The sequence below is a fragment of the Desarmillaria tabescens genome (genome assembly GCF_030435595.1).
Source record: "Desarmillaria tabescens strain CCBAS 213 chromosome Unknown EV420scaffold_36, whole genome shotgun sequence".
NCBI lineage: Eukaryota > Fungi > Basidiomycota > Agaricomycetes > Agaricales > Physalacriaceae > Desarmillaria > Desarmillaria tabescens.
In genome coordinates this window covers 408711-424066 of record NW_026848335.1, presented here as the reverse complement: position 1 = coordinate 424066, position 15356 = coordinate 408711, and the positions used below count along the sequence as shown (strand labels likewise).

The 15356-nt window shown below is 49.7% G+C and overlaps 4 protein-coding genes across 4 annotated transcripts; 3 read left to right on the top strand and 1 right to left on the bottom strand.

Moving 5' to 3' along the window:
* Positions 1–1559: 1559 nt before the first annotated feature.
* On the top strand, positions 1560–2840 carry EV420DRAFT_1646659 (uncharacterized protein; the record flags this gene model as incomplete). Its single annotated transcript, XM_060477939.1, has 1 exon — positions 1560–2840. One exon carries the CDS (start codon positions 1560–1562, stop codon positions 2838–2840), a length of 1281 nt encoding a protein of 426 aa, XP_060327301.1.
* A 1478-nt stretch (positions 2841–4318) lies between these two features.
* EV420DRAFT_1312491 (peptide chain release factor eRF1/aRF1) lies at positions 4319–6434 on the bottom strand. Its single transcript, XM_060468596.1, has 7 exons — positions 6214–6434; positions 6120–6159; positions 5814–6052; positions 5326–5758; positions 5055–5271; positions 4538–4988; positions 4319–4472 (listed from the first exon to the last, which is right to left on the bottom strand). Exons 1-6 carry the CDS (start codon positions 6291–6293, stop codon positions 4681–4683), a joined length of 1317 nt encoding a protein of 438 aa, XP_060327300.1. The 5' UTR covers positions 6294–6434; the 3' UTR covers positions 4319–4472; positions 4538–4680.
* Positions 6423–9432, top strand: EV420DRAFT_1563509 (uncharacterized protein). The gene is made up of 19 exons (XM_060473937.1): positions 6423–6761; positions 6831–7137; positions 7196–7243; positions 7295–7315; positions 7367–7411; positions 7462–7542; positions 7597–7683; positions 7737–7910; positions 7965–8114; positions 8170–8346; positions 8414–8434; positions 8486–8536; positions 8596–8613; positions 8669–8752; positions 8797–8835; positions 8894–8959; positions 9030–9047; positions 9102–9233; positions 9288–9432. Exons 1-19 carry the CDS (start codon positions 6502–6504, stop codon positions 9375–9377), a joined length of 1869 nt encoding a protein of 622 aa, XP_060327299.1. The 5' UTR covers positions 6423–6501; the 3' UTR covers positions 9378–9432.
* Positions 9433–9461: 29 nt separating this feature from the next.
* Positions 9462–10907, top strand: EV420DRAFT_1338187 (isoprenoid synthase domain-containing protein). The gene is made up of 3 exons (XM_060468895.1): positions 9462–10400; positions 10449–10622; positions 10672–10907. Exons 1-3 carry the CDS (start codon positions 9495–9497, stop codon positions 10831–10833), a joined length of 1242 nt encoding a protein of 413 aa, XP_060327298.1. The 5' UTR covers positions 9462–9494; the 3' UTR covers positions 10834–10907.
* The last annotated feature ends 4449 nt before the right edge of the window (positions 10908–15356 follow it).

Below are 15356 nucleotides of genomic sequence, written 5' to 3'. Positions count from 1 at the left end.
GACGCTGTTAATGAAGGTCTCGTTTTAGTCCTACGTATGAACCAGTAGTGTGAAGCATGGAATAGACACTCGCCTGTATAGCATCTGGAAACTCGCCTTTGGGTAGCAAGGGAGATTCGGGATTGCTGATCTCTCCGCTCGGTATAACCGGAATTGACGATGACGATGGTTGTGGCGGCTCTGCCTCTGCCCTCGCCCTCATCACGCCCTCTTCTTCGTCCTCATTATCCTGCTCATCGATAGGCGGGCATTTGATAAGGGACCGCGAGGGTTCAGAAAGCTTCCCATCCCAAACGGCGCGCCAGAAGGTACTGAATCTGTTGCGGCGAAAGGGTTTTGCTGCGATGAGCTCGCGAGCTTCCTTGGTGGCGGCCTTGAATAGGATGTTCAATTTCATCAGAGAAATTTCCGAGCGGTAGGTTGTGGTGAAAATAAAGAAGGAGACAGCGAAGCACGTCCCATTATAGTCAAGATACCGGCGGGAGGGGTGGAGCAAAAATAGTCACCGGTGACAGTGCATTCGTCTGACTTCTATTTCAAGGTGAATGCAGATACGTTTAACGGAGATGAGTGCAACTAGCTCTAGGTAGAAGCCCCGCAAGACAACAGCCTGTCGTTGACGGCCGGAGAGCATAGATATAAGCCTGGCAAGTATCGCACACGCGACAGCATATTTCTCCACGGACAGTAAAATGCTGCTCAAATGTCCAGACTTGTTGCCTCAGAAAATTATTCCACCGACAAAGTGTTGAAATACAATATCTTCTGAAGACCAAAAATCAATAATCTGTCCCACGATTAATACCAAAGACTACTCATCACTGCTTTATCCTCGCCACGAAACCGCTCTCTCCCGACTCCTCATACAGCTACCAGCACTGTATACAGCTGACCGCTCCCTCTTCGGTCGTGAATACCACTTCCTCCCATTGGTAGGGATACCAAATCGAAGGCCCAAGAAACAGAATCCAGAACAGCTTGGTCTACTGTAATTGCGAGTGAGACCGCAAGGGAAGAGGATAGCATGTGAGAATGGAATCGGCCCGTAAAATAAGTAATGAATGTACTACGCATGTTTGGAATAAAAACTTTGGTGCTTCAAATACACCATGCTCAAAAGTAGACAGTGAACATGCCAGTAGCCGATGTACCATGCAATGGAACATCGAACTTTTGGTTTGGAATACGGCAATAGCGATGGGCTCAACGCACCTCTGGAGACTAGGCATTCTGAAGACTTGCACGAGTTTCCACCAGAGGCGACAGCCTATGATATTCAATAGAAAAGGAAAATGACGAGTGGTTCTGTACGATTTTAGGTATTGCGAAAAGGAATCAATCCCCTGCTTTACTCACATTACTTAGTGTCCAACATAAGTGTTGGTGATGTAGAATAGTCCTCTTGCGGCTAATGCGATGTCATGAAACAGAGAAGACGGGTCGAAATAGCTTGCATACTTGTAACTTGGCGACGTCCAAGTCCAGCCTAACATAAATTTGAAATAGCTCTGCATGCTCAGAGGCACCGCCACTGATTTGGCCCCTATTCACCGTCTCCCATGGCTGCCATATTACCCGCAGAGGTCATCGAGCTTATCATACACGAGGCGTGGAAGCTCCCCCTTACCAATAAAGACCGCCTCGCGTTCATGAAAACATCCCTATGCATATCATCACAATGGTTGTTTGCCTTTTTGCGAGAATCATTGACGGACATCTACTTCGTATCGCCAAGCTACTCCTACTACCTCACCATTCCCTATAGATACCCTCAGCAACCGCCTCGTATCTTAACCATCAACGCAACACAATTTTCTCTCCACGATTACTTAGTCCGTCACTGTCGTTCAATTACCATCGGACCCACCTTTGGAACAGTGATGCGAGCCAACTTCATTGTCAGAAACATCACGCGATGTCCCATGATTACCATGCTATTCGAAAACTACGCTCAAGGATATCCTTCCTGGCTATATATCCAGATCCAGGGCCTTTTCATTAACGCCCACAAGGATGGCCACTTGCGGCTGATATTTACGTACGATACAACGGATATTGACTATTCACCTCGTGACCGATACGCATACGCCTCAGAGCAGCACTTCTACCATGCAGACAAAACTAGGAAACCCTGTCGTTGTCGTCCTTTCACTGGTGTGCGGACGCTTGAGATGAAAGGGGCGAATCCTTGTGCTGTCTTCCTGACTGTGGAGGCCTGTCCTGACCTCGAGGTCCTTGAGACGGATGTTGACAAGAGTAAAATACAAGCAGGCTTTGATGTTGCTAATGCTCGTCCCCCAGCATCATGTCCTGAAGAAGCATATTTCTTCAGTACGGATAACCGGCATTATCCGACGGAGGAGATGCGATGGCCCAACAGAAGGAGGCGCCCTTCTCAAAGGAGATCAGTACTGCAACTGGACCTTCCAATTTCAGGAGCAGAGGGCTGTACGTCAACGCGGATTATCAGGGAGAGAAAATCTATCCGGCCTTCTGAGAATGTTTTGCCACGTAACGGCACCTCGCCACCTGCTGGCGGTGACGATCATACAAAAAAGACTAGCTTTGCCCACCGAATGCGTGCGTTTCTCAGGATATTCTGTTTGGTAATGTCTTTTGGGCCGCTATCCACAACGCTGGAGAACTCACAGAGAAATTCAACAGGCTTTCTGAAACTGGAGTCGATAGCTTTACGCAAGGAGAGACGATGGAAGGATCTCTCTGAGTCTCATGAAAAACATGGAGACGTTATGCATGCACAGACTAAAGGACTAATTCATATGCAAAAGCGACTGCCGGTGAAGAGTGAGCAGAGGATAAACCAAACAGTTTGCGTGTAAAATTTGAAGAGCCTTCCGGGGCTCGGAATGGTTCCTTCCCTCATCGTATTGATTCATTACTTCCATCCATATTCCAAATTATCAGCAATCTTTTGATACGACCTTACAGTAGTTCTGAGGTTCGCAAATAAGCCGTCACAAAGCCGTCACAAAACCATCAGTCCATGTCTCCGATATTGCAAAAAGTTCAACTACAGTAGTAATCATACGGCATCGCAGTTTCTCGTCTTCCCTGGCCTTTCTTCGATTAGCCGAAAAGCCTACTGGTCAACGGATAGGGCCCGTTTTTTGACAAAACGCATGTAATTACAGGCGACAGTTTTTTAATAAAAGCCTCTCCCTCCCCAGGTCTTACTGCTGTCCCAAGACTCGTCATTGTCTGTTCAGTTACACGCAAAGGGGTCCTCATAATGAATTAAAAGACATGGGGTCGATTGAAAATTTTCGTGCACCGGCTTGGTCTGCCCTACAGCTTGCTTCGAGGATGCGTCAGATTCGGCGTAGCATCGTAAAGGAGGCATGGGTAAGCTATACAAGATGGTTGCGCCTAGCTGAACGCGCTGCCCCTGAGTAATGAGCGATCAGTGCAAGTGCGCTATCGGGATTGACCGAAACCAACTTGTTTCTTGCAATCCGTCCATAACCTGACTACTTATATCGCCGCTTCCTTGGAAACTTCAAGCTTCAAACACGTTGTCCAAAGGGTTGGGTCATTGCCGAAATTCCGGAGCACAAGTCTGACTATGTTGTCAAGTCATAGAGCAGGGCGATGAGAGCGTGTCCAATAGGCGGGGACTGCTCAGATCTAATTCAGGGGGTAAAAATGCCCCACAGACGCCCCGAAAGGTGACAGGTCAGTCACATCCAACATTTCAGGGAAAAGAGTCCATACCAGGTAACAAAGATGATTCTGTTTAGCACAGCAATTCGGACTTTGGAAGGGATATACATTTTGACGACTGAATGCAGCAGAAATGAGGAAATTAACGAAATAACAGACATACCATAACATCCTTCTGCTCACTGCCCGGGCTGTCCTCACCGTGACAATGAAACGGAAGTTTATTATATCTTAACCTCAGCTATGAGGAATATCCGTAACGCAGTAACGAGTGATTAGAATCGGTCACTACTGCGACAGATTATCGAGCCACGCCAGGGTGATGTCGATACCCATACCATGTCCGAAGTCACCAGAAACGATGCGGCGGATTGATGTCTCGGACTAGTTTCTTTCGGTGTCACAGCATCAGCCGACTATGGTCTGTGTTTCAACACATCAGAGATTCAGCAATGTTTAGCAGTGATTCTGGGACCATATGAAAGTAGGATCATTGGGGTAATAGAGGCCGAGGCAAGCAAAAACAAAGGATAGTGCTGAGTGTCAGAGCAACGACGAACGAATCACGTTGATGATCGCCTCTTATCCTTCTCAGTTTAACAACATTCCGGCCACGATCCCCCAAAAAATCAAATCATCGTCTACCTAACCTAGAACCAATGTCTTTCTTAATCATTTCCCTCAAACGTGAAAGACCTGGATTTGCGATGTAAAGCACATATAGTCATACAAAATCATACATTTATCTGTCGAGTACAACATGACACACAGCGTGTGCTTCAAACATTGCCCTACAACGAAGAGAACAACGATCAGCCACCACACCACACCGGCACCAATAACACAGAGCACTCACCCTAAAGGACAAAAACGAGATTTCACGTTCACGTTCCCAACTCGGTCGTACCATTCCACGTCGCCGTCGCCATCGCTTCCCCTACCACCCGCCCCGCCCGACGTACCCTGTAAGGACGGGGCTCCTAAGAGCCAGCAAAACCGTCAGATATCATCATCATCCGAATAAAACTCGTCCTCATCCTCCTCATCAACCGTCGCCAAATTCGTAAAATCAACCTTGTACCTCAACAATCCCCCAATCCCCCCAAAGCCCTTCACGAACTGTGCCCCCTCCTGCGACCGGTTCGTCACAAACTCGAGGTTGGCGCCAAACTCTTTGTACTTTTCGGCGAACCACTCGAGGAGCGCTTGGGGTTCTTCGGATTGTTCCATTTCGAGGCCGGTGGATTTGTCGAGGAATTTGGTGCGGTCTTTGTCTTGTTCTTTGTTGTGGTAGACGATGATGTCCTCTGTTGGGGGAAGGAAGGGGCGAGGTTAGTGGTGGGGACAAGGAGGGTAAGTAATAGATTGCGAACCTCCAGCGGCGTTACGAAGGATGTAACGCATGATATCTAGATTCTCCCATACGATCAGAGTCTCGACGGCTCCAAGTTCGAGAGCCTTGAGGGTGTCTTCAATGCCAAAGCAGTACTTGCCCGTATCTTGACTAATTTCGTCAAAGTACTTTTGGATGAGCCGTTTCTCCTGCACAAACTTGACGTTCGCAAGAGACTCTGCAGCGAGTTCGATAGCCTGAAAAAACCAATGATTAGAACACGATGCCCCCCACAAACCCACCAAACCCACCTGGTTAAACCCATTCTCACCACCATAACTAACATCCACAACTTTAATAATCTTAGCCGCCAACCTCAAATCGAACATATCACTCTGACTGAGCTCCGTCTTGAAATCGGCGCTTCCCGCCAACACGAGGCCCGTGACGTTGACTTTATCGTTGGTGATAAAATGCTGCACGGCCAGCTCGGCCACCTTGCGCACGTAGTTGTGTCTTTTCTCATCACGAAGACGGGAGAAACGGAGTGCGGATTGACCACCTCGACCGTGCTTCTTGGGGAGGTCGACAGTGAATTTATGGATTACTTCACGGGTGTTACCCGCGAGGGTCCCGAAAAGGGTACCGTTTCCGTCCATGACGATGAACCCAAAGCGAGAATCGGACTCGAGAAGTTCCGAGAGAGCTTCGGTGTGGAACTTGTTGTCGCAGAGGTAGAGGGACCTGGAGGTCGGGTGATTAGGATGCTTTTTTTTTTGGTTTTATTGGGGGAACGTACGTATTAACAGGCTTGTGAGGCTCAAAATCGAAGGAGACCTTCTTTTCCTTGCCTTCGTCTGTTAGGATGGTGCCCACGAAGAGCACGAGGCCGTTGGGGGGCACTCGATTGTAGAGCTTGAGGCGCTGTTGGGTACTGGTGATGGCAGCGAGGACGGAGAGGCGATTGACTCTGGATTTGATGTTGGACGCTGTGCCGTATTCTTGGGTTAACATGGCGGATGCTCGGGATACTTGATCCTGCGGGGGGATAGTGCTGGTTACTACCACACGATGGATGGTTACACTGACGAATGGACTGACGGACCTTTGGGGGAAGGATCAAGCTGATCATGGACGTTCCTGCTCTGAAAAGTAAATCAGCATCGTAAGAACAAGCAAGCAGGGAAGGAAGGACGTACCCTCTAGCAGAATCAAGACTCTTGATCAGTTTCTTGATTTTCCACATCTGAATATTCTGCTCCGCCACATCTTGGGACATTGTATATGCACTTTGTTTATGTAGAAACGAAAAACGAAAAAAAAAAGAGAAGAAGAAGAAAGGGGGGGATATGAGCAAAGGCCCACGATGATGGTAGGAAAGAGAAAGAGGAAAAGGAAGGGAGCCGGGGCTGCTTAAAATTTCCAGCACGTGGCTTGATCGAATCACTCGTTACTTATTTCTAACTCTCCACCCTTGTCGCGTCGCAATGAGCCGCGTCAAATCTTACCTCTTCTGGAGCACATTCCAGGCTCGCCAACTCGTCCGGAATGTCCTAATGAAGGAGCCCCAATTCGGGATGCACCACCAACAGCTATTCAACGAGATCGTCCGGCAATACCCACACGAAAAGCTCCCTACACACCTCATACCCCTCCAAGCCGAGCACACCCGGGGTCCCCCAGTCCACGGCGGGGAATACGGCAAACCCGAACCAGCACTAGCAGACCACCCCGTCCGGTCCATGAGGTACGCCTATCCCCCCCTCCCCTCCTCCCCCTCCCCACCCTCACTCACCCACCCACCCCCCTACCCTAGATACCTCAAAAAGGTAATCCTCGAAGACATGCTCCGCCTCAACGAAGTCGAAAAAATCATCCTCACCCCCGACCGCGACGCCAAACGGACAAAAACCAACGCTCTCTACGTCAAGCACCCCGGGCCTATCAACGCCACGCAGATGTACCGCTGGCGGGTCGTACCCGGCTCTCAACCGGCGGAGGTGGCAGATCCCGACCCGGAGGAGATGTTCGAGGCGAGACGCGTGGAGGCGTGGAAGAAGAAGGTGCAGGAGAAGAATAGGCTGCTGCCTCCGGATTTGAGGATTTCGACGAGGCATCCTCCGGTGAGTCGTGTGTGTGGTAATGTGGATTTGGGCTTCTGACTGGGGATTTAATTTTTAGCCTCCTAAACGTGAGATGTGGCTCCGCGAGAGGGAAGCGCGGGACAAGGTCTGTCTGTTTCTCTCTGATCCCTTCTCACACCGTTAACACAATATCCAGGGAATAGACGATCCGTTCGTGGTGCGCTCTCTACATTTTCGTCTCTTTCACCAAAGTTTACGCGCTCAATAGTACAAGGACGACGTACGGAACCCTCACATCCTCTCGAACGCAAAGGTGTGTGCTTTCTCCATCACAGAAGCACGAGTTCTCTGACGCGTCTCCAGAGCGAATACCAGAGGTCTAGTACTTCAAGACGGCCCGAAGGAGTCGACCATGACATCGAGGAACAGGACACCTTTTCGAGCGTGAGTCCTCTTCTCCTCATAACCCACTCTGTCTCCTTACAACGGCACGAAAAGTCGCCCTCAAGACAGAACCCAAACGACGACATATACGAGGACTCTGAAGATGGCGGGCTTGAGGACCTTGAACCCGAACCTGCCTCGGTACGTCCTGTCCCTACAACCTGCTGGTAGAATCCCTTATCTTCTTTTTCCAGAGTGTCGAAGAGGCCGACGAAGCTGGGGAGCAAGCAGTCTATGATGCACTCTTCGCATCAGACTCCGATATCGAAGAGGACGAAGACGAAGACGAAGACTACACACGCACCATCCCATCCTACCGCCAAGGCAGCCTGAATCATCGTCGAGAATTCTCTCTCGCCGCTGGACAGGCAAGTCTCTCTCCTCCGTACCCTCTCAGCTCATCTCATCCTTCCTTTATCTAGAACGCGCCTCCTGAACCGGAATCACGCGAAAACCCCAACCTCAGCATCCCTCCCTTCCCAAAATTCAACGAGCACGAAATCCCCGGCCTCAGCGACAAGGAGAGGCAGCGACTGGAATCATGGCGGGAGACTTTCCGGCAAGGGGTAGAGGTTCACCAGCTCATTCCATTCCTCACCTTACCTTTCCTCACCACCTGTCTCTCAGGAAAAAATCCAAAAGATGAAACGAGATCCCGCGAACCCCATGATCAAATTACTGGAAGATCAGTACGACGCTGAAGACAAACCCTCCCAGGATGAGGGCCCGCAGATAAATTTCCTTAGGCATGGGTTACATTCGACTGTTTATAAGAGACCGAGTAAACCTCGGACCCCGTACAAGGTGGGTCGATCCTTAATAGTATTGATTATCGATTCTCGCGTTTACGTCTACGGTGCTGCTATGTAAGGAATCTGAACTGGAGGGAGAGGTACGTTGCTTGTCTTTCGTAGTCTTCCACCGGCCTGATGACATACAAAAGGACATGACACCTAGCACTCGACAAAGGCCATCGTCCCCAGATACAAAACCGGTACGACCCTTCCTCTCGCAGTCGGCCATTCATTCCCATTTTGACCCTCTTCGAAACAGGAAGGCAGCTCAACATCCGTATGCACGCCCTAGCTTTCTTTAACACGTCCCAGATACTGATCGTTTCCCAAAGAGCGACCCCTCCCCACGCTCACAGATAACCTTCCTCAAAATAGAGCCCTACGAGAGGTCCCGGAGACCTCGAAAACCTCCCAAAGTAAGTCGCGCTCCGCTTGCTTGCTTATGTCGCTCACTGTGTAGGAACCCGAACCCGAGCGCTGGGATCGAGACCTGCCAGAGGTACGATTCCTGTAATTCCCACCTTAGACGTGGCTGATGGATGGATGGACACTACTAGGATATCCTCCCCCCAGCGATTGACGTTCGGAAAGACGCCCCTATGCCGATACCAGACGTAACAGTGGTGCGTATAATCATAATCCTTCCCTCTCATTCACTATCAATCCTCCACGCGCTGATACCCCTCGAAACAGCGTATCGGTTCCACAGTAGTACGTATCCCCCGCCCCACCCCACTCCCATGTTCATTTCCGTTTCCATTTCAGGACGTCAGACACAGTCGCGCGACCCGCCTATACGAATCTCTAGCTCGAAAATCCTCCACGGGGCCCTTTGCGGTACCCAAGCTCATAATTGAAAGGGACCCTGCTACGCGTCCGTCAAAAGGGGACTATCTCGTGAGTAGGAATCAGAGTCTTTGTTTCGCTTGCTTGTTGATAAATGGGTTTTAGCGTTCTTCGACTCCCCGTGGGCCTGGGGATCCAAGGAATCCGAATCGGAGAGTTGGAGATGCGGAAGAAATAGATGATATGCTGGACTAATAATACTTTCCACTCCCTAATAAGAAAGAATATCCCACGCTGATAAGATAAGCGGCATACGAAATTTCTCGCCAACGCGACATCATTTTTACTCGGTAAGCACGAACACGGACTCAGATGCGAGGATGGCCAGTTAGCATCGCTCGCACAGTCATTCCCTTCCCAACACCGCCACCATGTAGAAATCTCCTTCCCAAACGCGCACTCACCACGCGTCCCGATCCATTCCTTCTTGTCTCCGACCAACTCGCCCAAGTCCGCGGAGCCCTGTTCGATCTGCTAGGTTCTTCAAGCCCAGCCTTGGACGAAATAGCGAAATACTACTTCCTCCAACCCTCAAAGCAGCTCAGACCACTGATTATCCTCTTACTCGCCCAAGCAACAAACGGTCTCGGAAAAAACTGGAACCAGAAGCGGCAGGAAGGCATCCAAGACCTCGACCTCCCCTTATCACGCCCAGACGTACTCAACGACTTTAACCCAAGCATCCCCACCAAAACATCCCCCTTCTCCCAAAAATGGGACCTCCACCCTCCCACCACCACCACACCCACACCCACACCCAACCCCCTCCTCCTCCTCCCCACCCAAACCCGCCTCGCCCAAATCGTCGAAATGATCCACGCCGCCTCCCTCCTCCACGACGACGTCATCGACGAATCCCCCCTCCGGCGCGGCGTCCCCTCCGCCCCCCACGCCTACGGCAGCAAGCTCTCCGTCCTCGGCGGTAACTTCATCCTCGGACGCGCCAGCGCCGCCCTCGCGCGTCTTGGAGACCCCGAGGTCGTCGAACTTATCGCGAGCATCATATCCAACCTCGTCGAGGGGGAGATCCTCCAGATGAAGGAGGCCCCCGCACCGGCGAATGCGTGGAGGGTCTATTTGCAGAAGACTTATATGAAGACTGCGAGTCTTATGGCCAAGGGCGCGAGGGGCGCTGTCGTGCTTGGGGGTTGTGTGGAGGGTGAGGTTTATAGAGAGGTGGCTTATGCGTATGGTCGGAATTTGGGTATTGCTTTTCAGGTGCAGTAATTCTCATTCTCGTTTCTTTACTCGCTCACACTCTCTTAGCTCGTCGACGACATCCTAGACTACGAAGCCGGAGAAGCAACACTCGGAAAACCCGGAGGCGCCGATCTCCAACTCGGACTCGCTACAGGTCCTGCCCTATTCGCATGGGAAGAACACCCCGAAATCGGACCTCTCATCGAACGAAAATTCGCCCAACCAGGCGATGTCGAGCTGGTACGCCTCCCTTCTCCTCTCACCCAAGTACCCTTCTCATAAAAAACAGGCCAGGGACTACGTGCGCAAGTCATCAGGCGTAGAACGTACTCGCGATCTCGCTCTTGCATACGCCAAGCAAGCCCGAGACGTCCTGGCACCTCTACCCGATAGCGACGCCAAGGGAGCACTCGAAGCTCTAACCGAACGCGTAGTAAAACGGAAATCATAGCCCTTGCTTGTATCCCTTATCTTTATTATTCAATTCAGCTTTATATCCTTGCTCACGTCTGTGGAAGATAATCTATCACTGATTTGTATTCTACACACTTTCAGCGTGCCACTCAGGCCCTCATCCGCATCCTCGTCGCTCGGCAAACTCTCACATAACACGTCTTTCGCCCATCACGATACACGGTCATCAAAACATGTGATGAACACCGCTGAATCCCCCGCTCTCGCCAGACCCGTGAGATACCTATTCAAGTACATCATGCCCGCTTCGGAAGCTCCTCCCGTGAGTTTGAGAGCAATCAACCAACACAGAGGAAAGAGGAACTTGAACGATTACTACTAACCCATCCCAGCCTTCCAACCACACAACTCTGCCAATTTCCTCGGGCGGCGGTGGGTCCGATCCATAGTATAAAGATCGATGAGAATGTTGTGCTGGGACTGGCGCCAGGAACGCTTGGAATTTGGGGCGTTGACCATAAAGGCAGAACCAGGGCGTCCTTACTCCTATGGCAATACAGGTAAACCGCCCCTAGAATCCAGGGTCAGCCAAAAAAATCCTGGATCCCACACCCCGGAAGGCTTCCATGTGTGCGAACTTGGGATAGGTCTTGGGGTCGGGGTGCTGCAGTGTTAGTCGTCAATGGAGAACTCGGTGGGGAGAACTTTACGGGCGTCGGCGTCGTTGGTTGAGTATGTTGAGGGGGGGATTTCAAGGCTAACGATGGACGTGTACACCCGCTCTGCCCAAGAAGCTACGATACGGCAAAAGGTCCTTTTGGAAGTTAGTGAAACGCCATTCCTCCGAGAGAGAATCTCAATACGGATAGCCAACCGTATAGAATTGAAGGTAACCCGAAACCACATTCCAATTCTGTTTCCCGTTTCTCTGTTTCGATGCAAACGAGGTTCCTCACAATATTCGACTATAAGGTACGCCAAAGTTGCATTCAACTATCGATGAAACAACCAATGGAAAAACGGGTATGGGTCCGGTATCACGCTGCCCCGTACTGTTCTCCACCCCGCAACCCAATCCACACCACACCATAGCAGAAACCTAAATGACTCCATTCCACTCTCACCAATTACCTTCTTTTCCGTATCCGCATGCCCATCCACTACGTAGGGCATGATAAGAAATCATAGCCCCGGCCTTCAAGTAACCCTTATCCTTATTATTCAATCCATCCCGACTCGGACTTGGAAGATACTATTTACATTTTCAGGGTACCACTCAGAACCCCGCCCGCATCCTCACAACTCTCACATAACACGTCTTTCGGGGCCCATCATGATACGCGGTAGCATCAAAACGCCTCTGTGCATAGCGAAATCCCCACTATCCCCTCGCTGGGAGGTCCAGCTCGATAACCCGTGATATGCCTATTCAAGTACATCCCGCGTGCGTCGAGAACCCGGAAGTGCCCCCCCCCCCCTCTCTCCCCCCTGAGTTTGAGAACAGCCAATGTCGAAGCAGCGGTTCATCAGCGAATCGGACAAAAATATATACGCCCATATAAGCCCGTGGCAAGGCTCAAAATGCTTGGCAACGTCCGAAATAATTGCGCGAAGCTTATATGCCCATATGAAGCGTGGAGGATTGATAATTCTTCATGTATCATTATGAGTATTTCTTATGTCAGTAATGCATATCAGGCTTCGAAAGGTATCAGTACCATTACTTGATGCCATAGGCAGGTATAACATGAGCTCATATTATAGTGAGTCTGTAACATCGTAAATGTATTGTAACAGTTTTTGGTACTATGCTTATTGTCATTCATGGAGAAATTCGCAGAAACTTTTGAGAAACTCAGAAACAGTCCATTTGTTATCACGGCACAGAATATTGGTACATCATTTATATAAATTGGTCTCGAACTTTATACTGTATGTTCTCCTCGCTCTTGCTCTTCTCTCTTCGCTGCTAATCGCTTGACAGAGCCGCCGTTAGGAAGGGACTGGGAAAGTTGAGTCTTTCCAGTCTTGAAAACACTGCTAGGAAACAGAACATCAGTAGGTAATCTCGCATCAGATGGGGGAATCACTTAGTCCACCATTCCAATACGGCCTTTGCCTTTGCCTCCGCAATAGGTCCAGGGGCATCCTCAAAGTAATCCACGATGTTGTTGAAGAAGACGTGATAGTCGAAATCACCATCAACTTGTTGCCAGCCGCTCTGCGTCAACGCAATCCGAAGCTATATAGCTAAGATGAGCACGCAACCCTAGATAGAAGCATCAAAGAACCCAGCTTGTACAGCCACATAGGCGATACTCCGTGCGGTCACTGACTTCAAACCAACATTATTAGCTACACAATGTGGTGGATTTCTCTTCTGTCGTTTGGCACGAGAGACCGGCATATTGAGATCAATCTCGTCTGCAGATTGGGGTGATGTCATGAGGCACTTCCAAGCCTGTCGAGAATATCAGTAAGAGCAAAATGAGATAGCCCATTGAATAACCTTCTGTAAGATTGGAGACTGCGCAAAACCTTCATCGTTATCGTTGTGGTCCTTTTCAGGGTCAGGGAACAGGAATCGAGGCCAGGATTCTGCGGTAACTGGGTACTGCGGATCACCGTTCTGTATTGCTGCACGTACACTAGATGATGGGATGTCAATATAGATCTTTGAGTGGCCATACAACATACTCTGGATCCGACCAATCATACTCAATAGGACACAGAAAGGCTCCCGTGATGTAATGGTCAAAACCACGACCAATGCGACTCTCGGTATCCAATAACTCCTCTTGCATATCAGTGAGTTTGATTGAGCGATTGATCCACTCGGGCACTTTCACCAGAAGACAATGAGTGTCAACCGTTCTGGCAGCGCTGGCACCGTTGCTGAGCTTCAATTGAAATTAGATGACTACGGAATGCTAACTCAAATATAGAGGGCTTACCGAGGTGCAGATATCATTGAATTCACCAGGTGTGGTCTCATTGCCTAGAAGAGACTTTTCAATACGAGGCCCAAGGCTCTCGATCATTGCCTTGTAGCCTCGAAAGAGTCTCTCTTGTCTGTAGTATACAGTAGATACTGTTAGTAGACACTTAAAGATTAATGAACAATATGACTTACTCCAATGTAGGTAGAGCAGAATCTTCGTCTGAGTCCGAAGATGAATCCTCTTCAATCTGCTGGCAGTCAGACTTTCTCATCCACGATGCTCCGGACACTGTCAAAGGGTGACATCACACGGGGAAGAGCACGTCCCATCTGTTTGAATGACTCTCTAAAAGAATAAATGGAGATGATAGCAAGGAGAGAGTCATTATTAAACTCACTGGTGCTTGACTTGGGGAGTACCCTTCAACGTGACCACTTCTTCTTCCAGCTCTGCAATGCGCCGTTTCAGAAGACCAATGTTCGAATGTGATAGCTGAGAGGATCCTGGTAGGTTGGGGATTTGCGATTCTTGGAGGAGTGATGCCATATTGCTTGAGATGCGACGTTAGCAAATTTAGCCATGACTTGAGTATTTATGTTGAAAGAACTGACTGCCGATTCGGAAGAAGAGCCTACTTCGGGTGCGCATCAGGAGAACAAAATGGATCTAGATGGTGAGAGACCTTGTAGGTCCGTGTCGAGCCCAATGGGCCTTCACGATGAGAGAAACTAGAATGGTTTGGAACATGATCAGGGTCTATCACGTGGTGCATCACAGCCACTATGACGCGTTAATCCGGTGATCGCGAGATGCCTGTATCTCGCCTCTCCGACTCGGAGCAACCAACTTATTAGACCGCCAACTGCATGCCCGTTTCTCAGACAATGCACCCCATCTCACTTCTCATCTTCATTCTCCTCATGTCCGAGCTTCTTCTTCCTTTTCCTGTGTTCCTGCTGAAGCGGGGTGTGGCCGAAAATTCAGTACATCCAAAGGACTTTCGCTTCACAAGAATCACTGTGAGGCCAGTATTAAATTACGGGCTCAAGTAAAACTGGACAAGCCTCGAAAGCACAAGAAGCGCAGACGTTTGGAGGATCCTGTTGGTTCTGCTAGAAGGGAGGGAGGACTGCTGGTCAATTTGGAGACGGAAAATGCTGAGACTAGTATTCAGGTATGTGCACAGTATATTATTCTTGACTATAATCTAAGCTGTCAAAATGCAGACAATAGACTACCAAGATGTGGATATGCCTGAAGATTTACCATTGTCATTTACACAGACTTTACCTGTACCAGAACGGCCACAACGCATGCATCGACTTCCTCGCAGATTTATTGACCATCTCCCAGAAGCTGCACCTGCAGCAGTTGCTGCCACCTCCGATGAACCGACACCCATTATCCCTCGTGTGCGTCTCATTGTCCACGATGCATTCAAGACCGTGACCAATGCATTCCATATCCTTCGCTTCTTTCCAAATCGACCATCCTACGATCCTGATGCATTCATTTCACCACAAGATCTCGCTAACTTTCCTGACTCCGCTGAGTCTGATTCGAGTGCTACGATTCCTGAAGAAATCGGCTCAGTGTTACCACCTCCATACCCTTACTC

What these genes read in the sequence shown, in the direction of transcription:
- EV420DRAFT_1338187 (XM_060468895.1), top strand. Translation starts at nt 9,495, where the DNA reads ATGCGAGGATGGCCAGTTAGCATCGCTCGCACAGTCATTCCCTTCCCA. An exon ending in ATTTGGGTATTGCTTTTCAG is followed by an intron (nt 10,401 to 10,448) that starts GTGCAGTAATTC and finishes ACACTCTCTTAG; the next exon opens with CTCGTCGACGACATCCTAGA. An exon ending in AACCAGGCGATGTCGAGCTG is followed by an intron (nt 10,623 to 10,671) that starts GTACGCCTCCCT and finishes CATAAAAAACAG; the next exon opens with GCCAGGGACTACGTGCGCAA.
- EV420DRAFT_1312491 (XM_060468596.1), bottom strand. Translation starts at nt 6,293, where the DNA reads ATGTCCCAAGATGTGGCGGAGCAGAATATTCAGATGTGGAAAATCAAG. An exon ending in GCTTGATCCTTCCCCCAAAG is followed by an intron (nt 6,053 to 6,119) that starts GTCCGTCAGTCC and finishes ATCCCCCCGCAG; the next exon opens with GATCAAGTATCCCGAGCATC. An exon ending in GTGAGAATGGGTTTAACCAG is followed by an intron (nt 5,272 to 5,325) that starts GTGGGTTTGGTG and finishes TGGTTTTTTCAG; the next exon opens with GCTATCGAACTCGCTGCAGA.
- EV420DRAFT_1563509 (XM_060473937.1), top strand. Translation starts at nt 6,502, where the DNA reads ATGAGCCGCGTCAAATCTTACCTCTTCTGGAGCACATTCCAGGCTCGC. An exon ending in CACCCCGTCCGGTCCATGAG is followed by an intron (nt 6,762 to 6,830) that starts GTACGCCTATCC and finishes CCCCTACCCTAG; the next exon opens with ATACCTCAAAAAGGTAATCC. An exon ending in ACATCCTCTCGAACGCAAAG is followed by an intron (nt 7,412 to 7,461) that starts GTGTGTGCTTTC and finishes ACGCGTCTCCAG; the next exon opens with AGCGAATACCAGAGGTCTAG.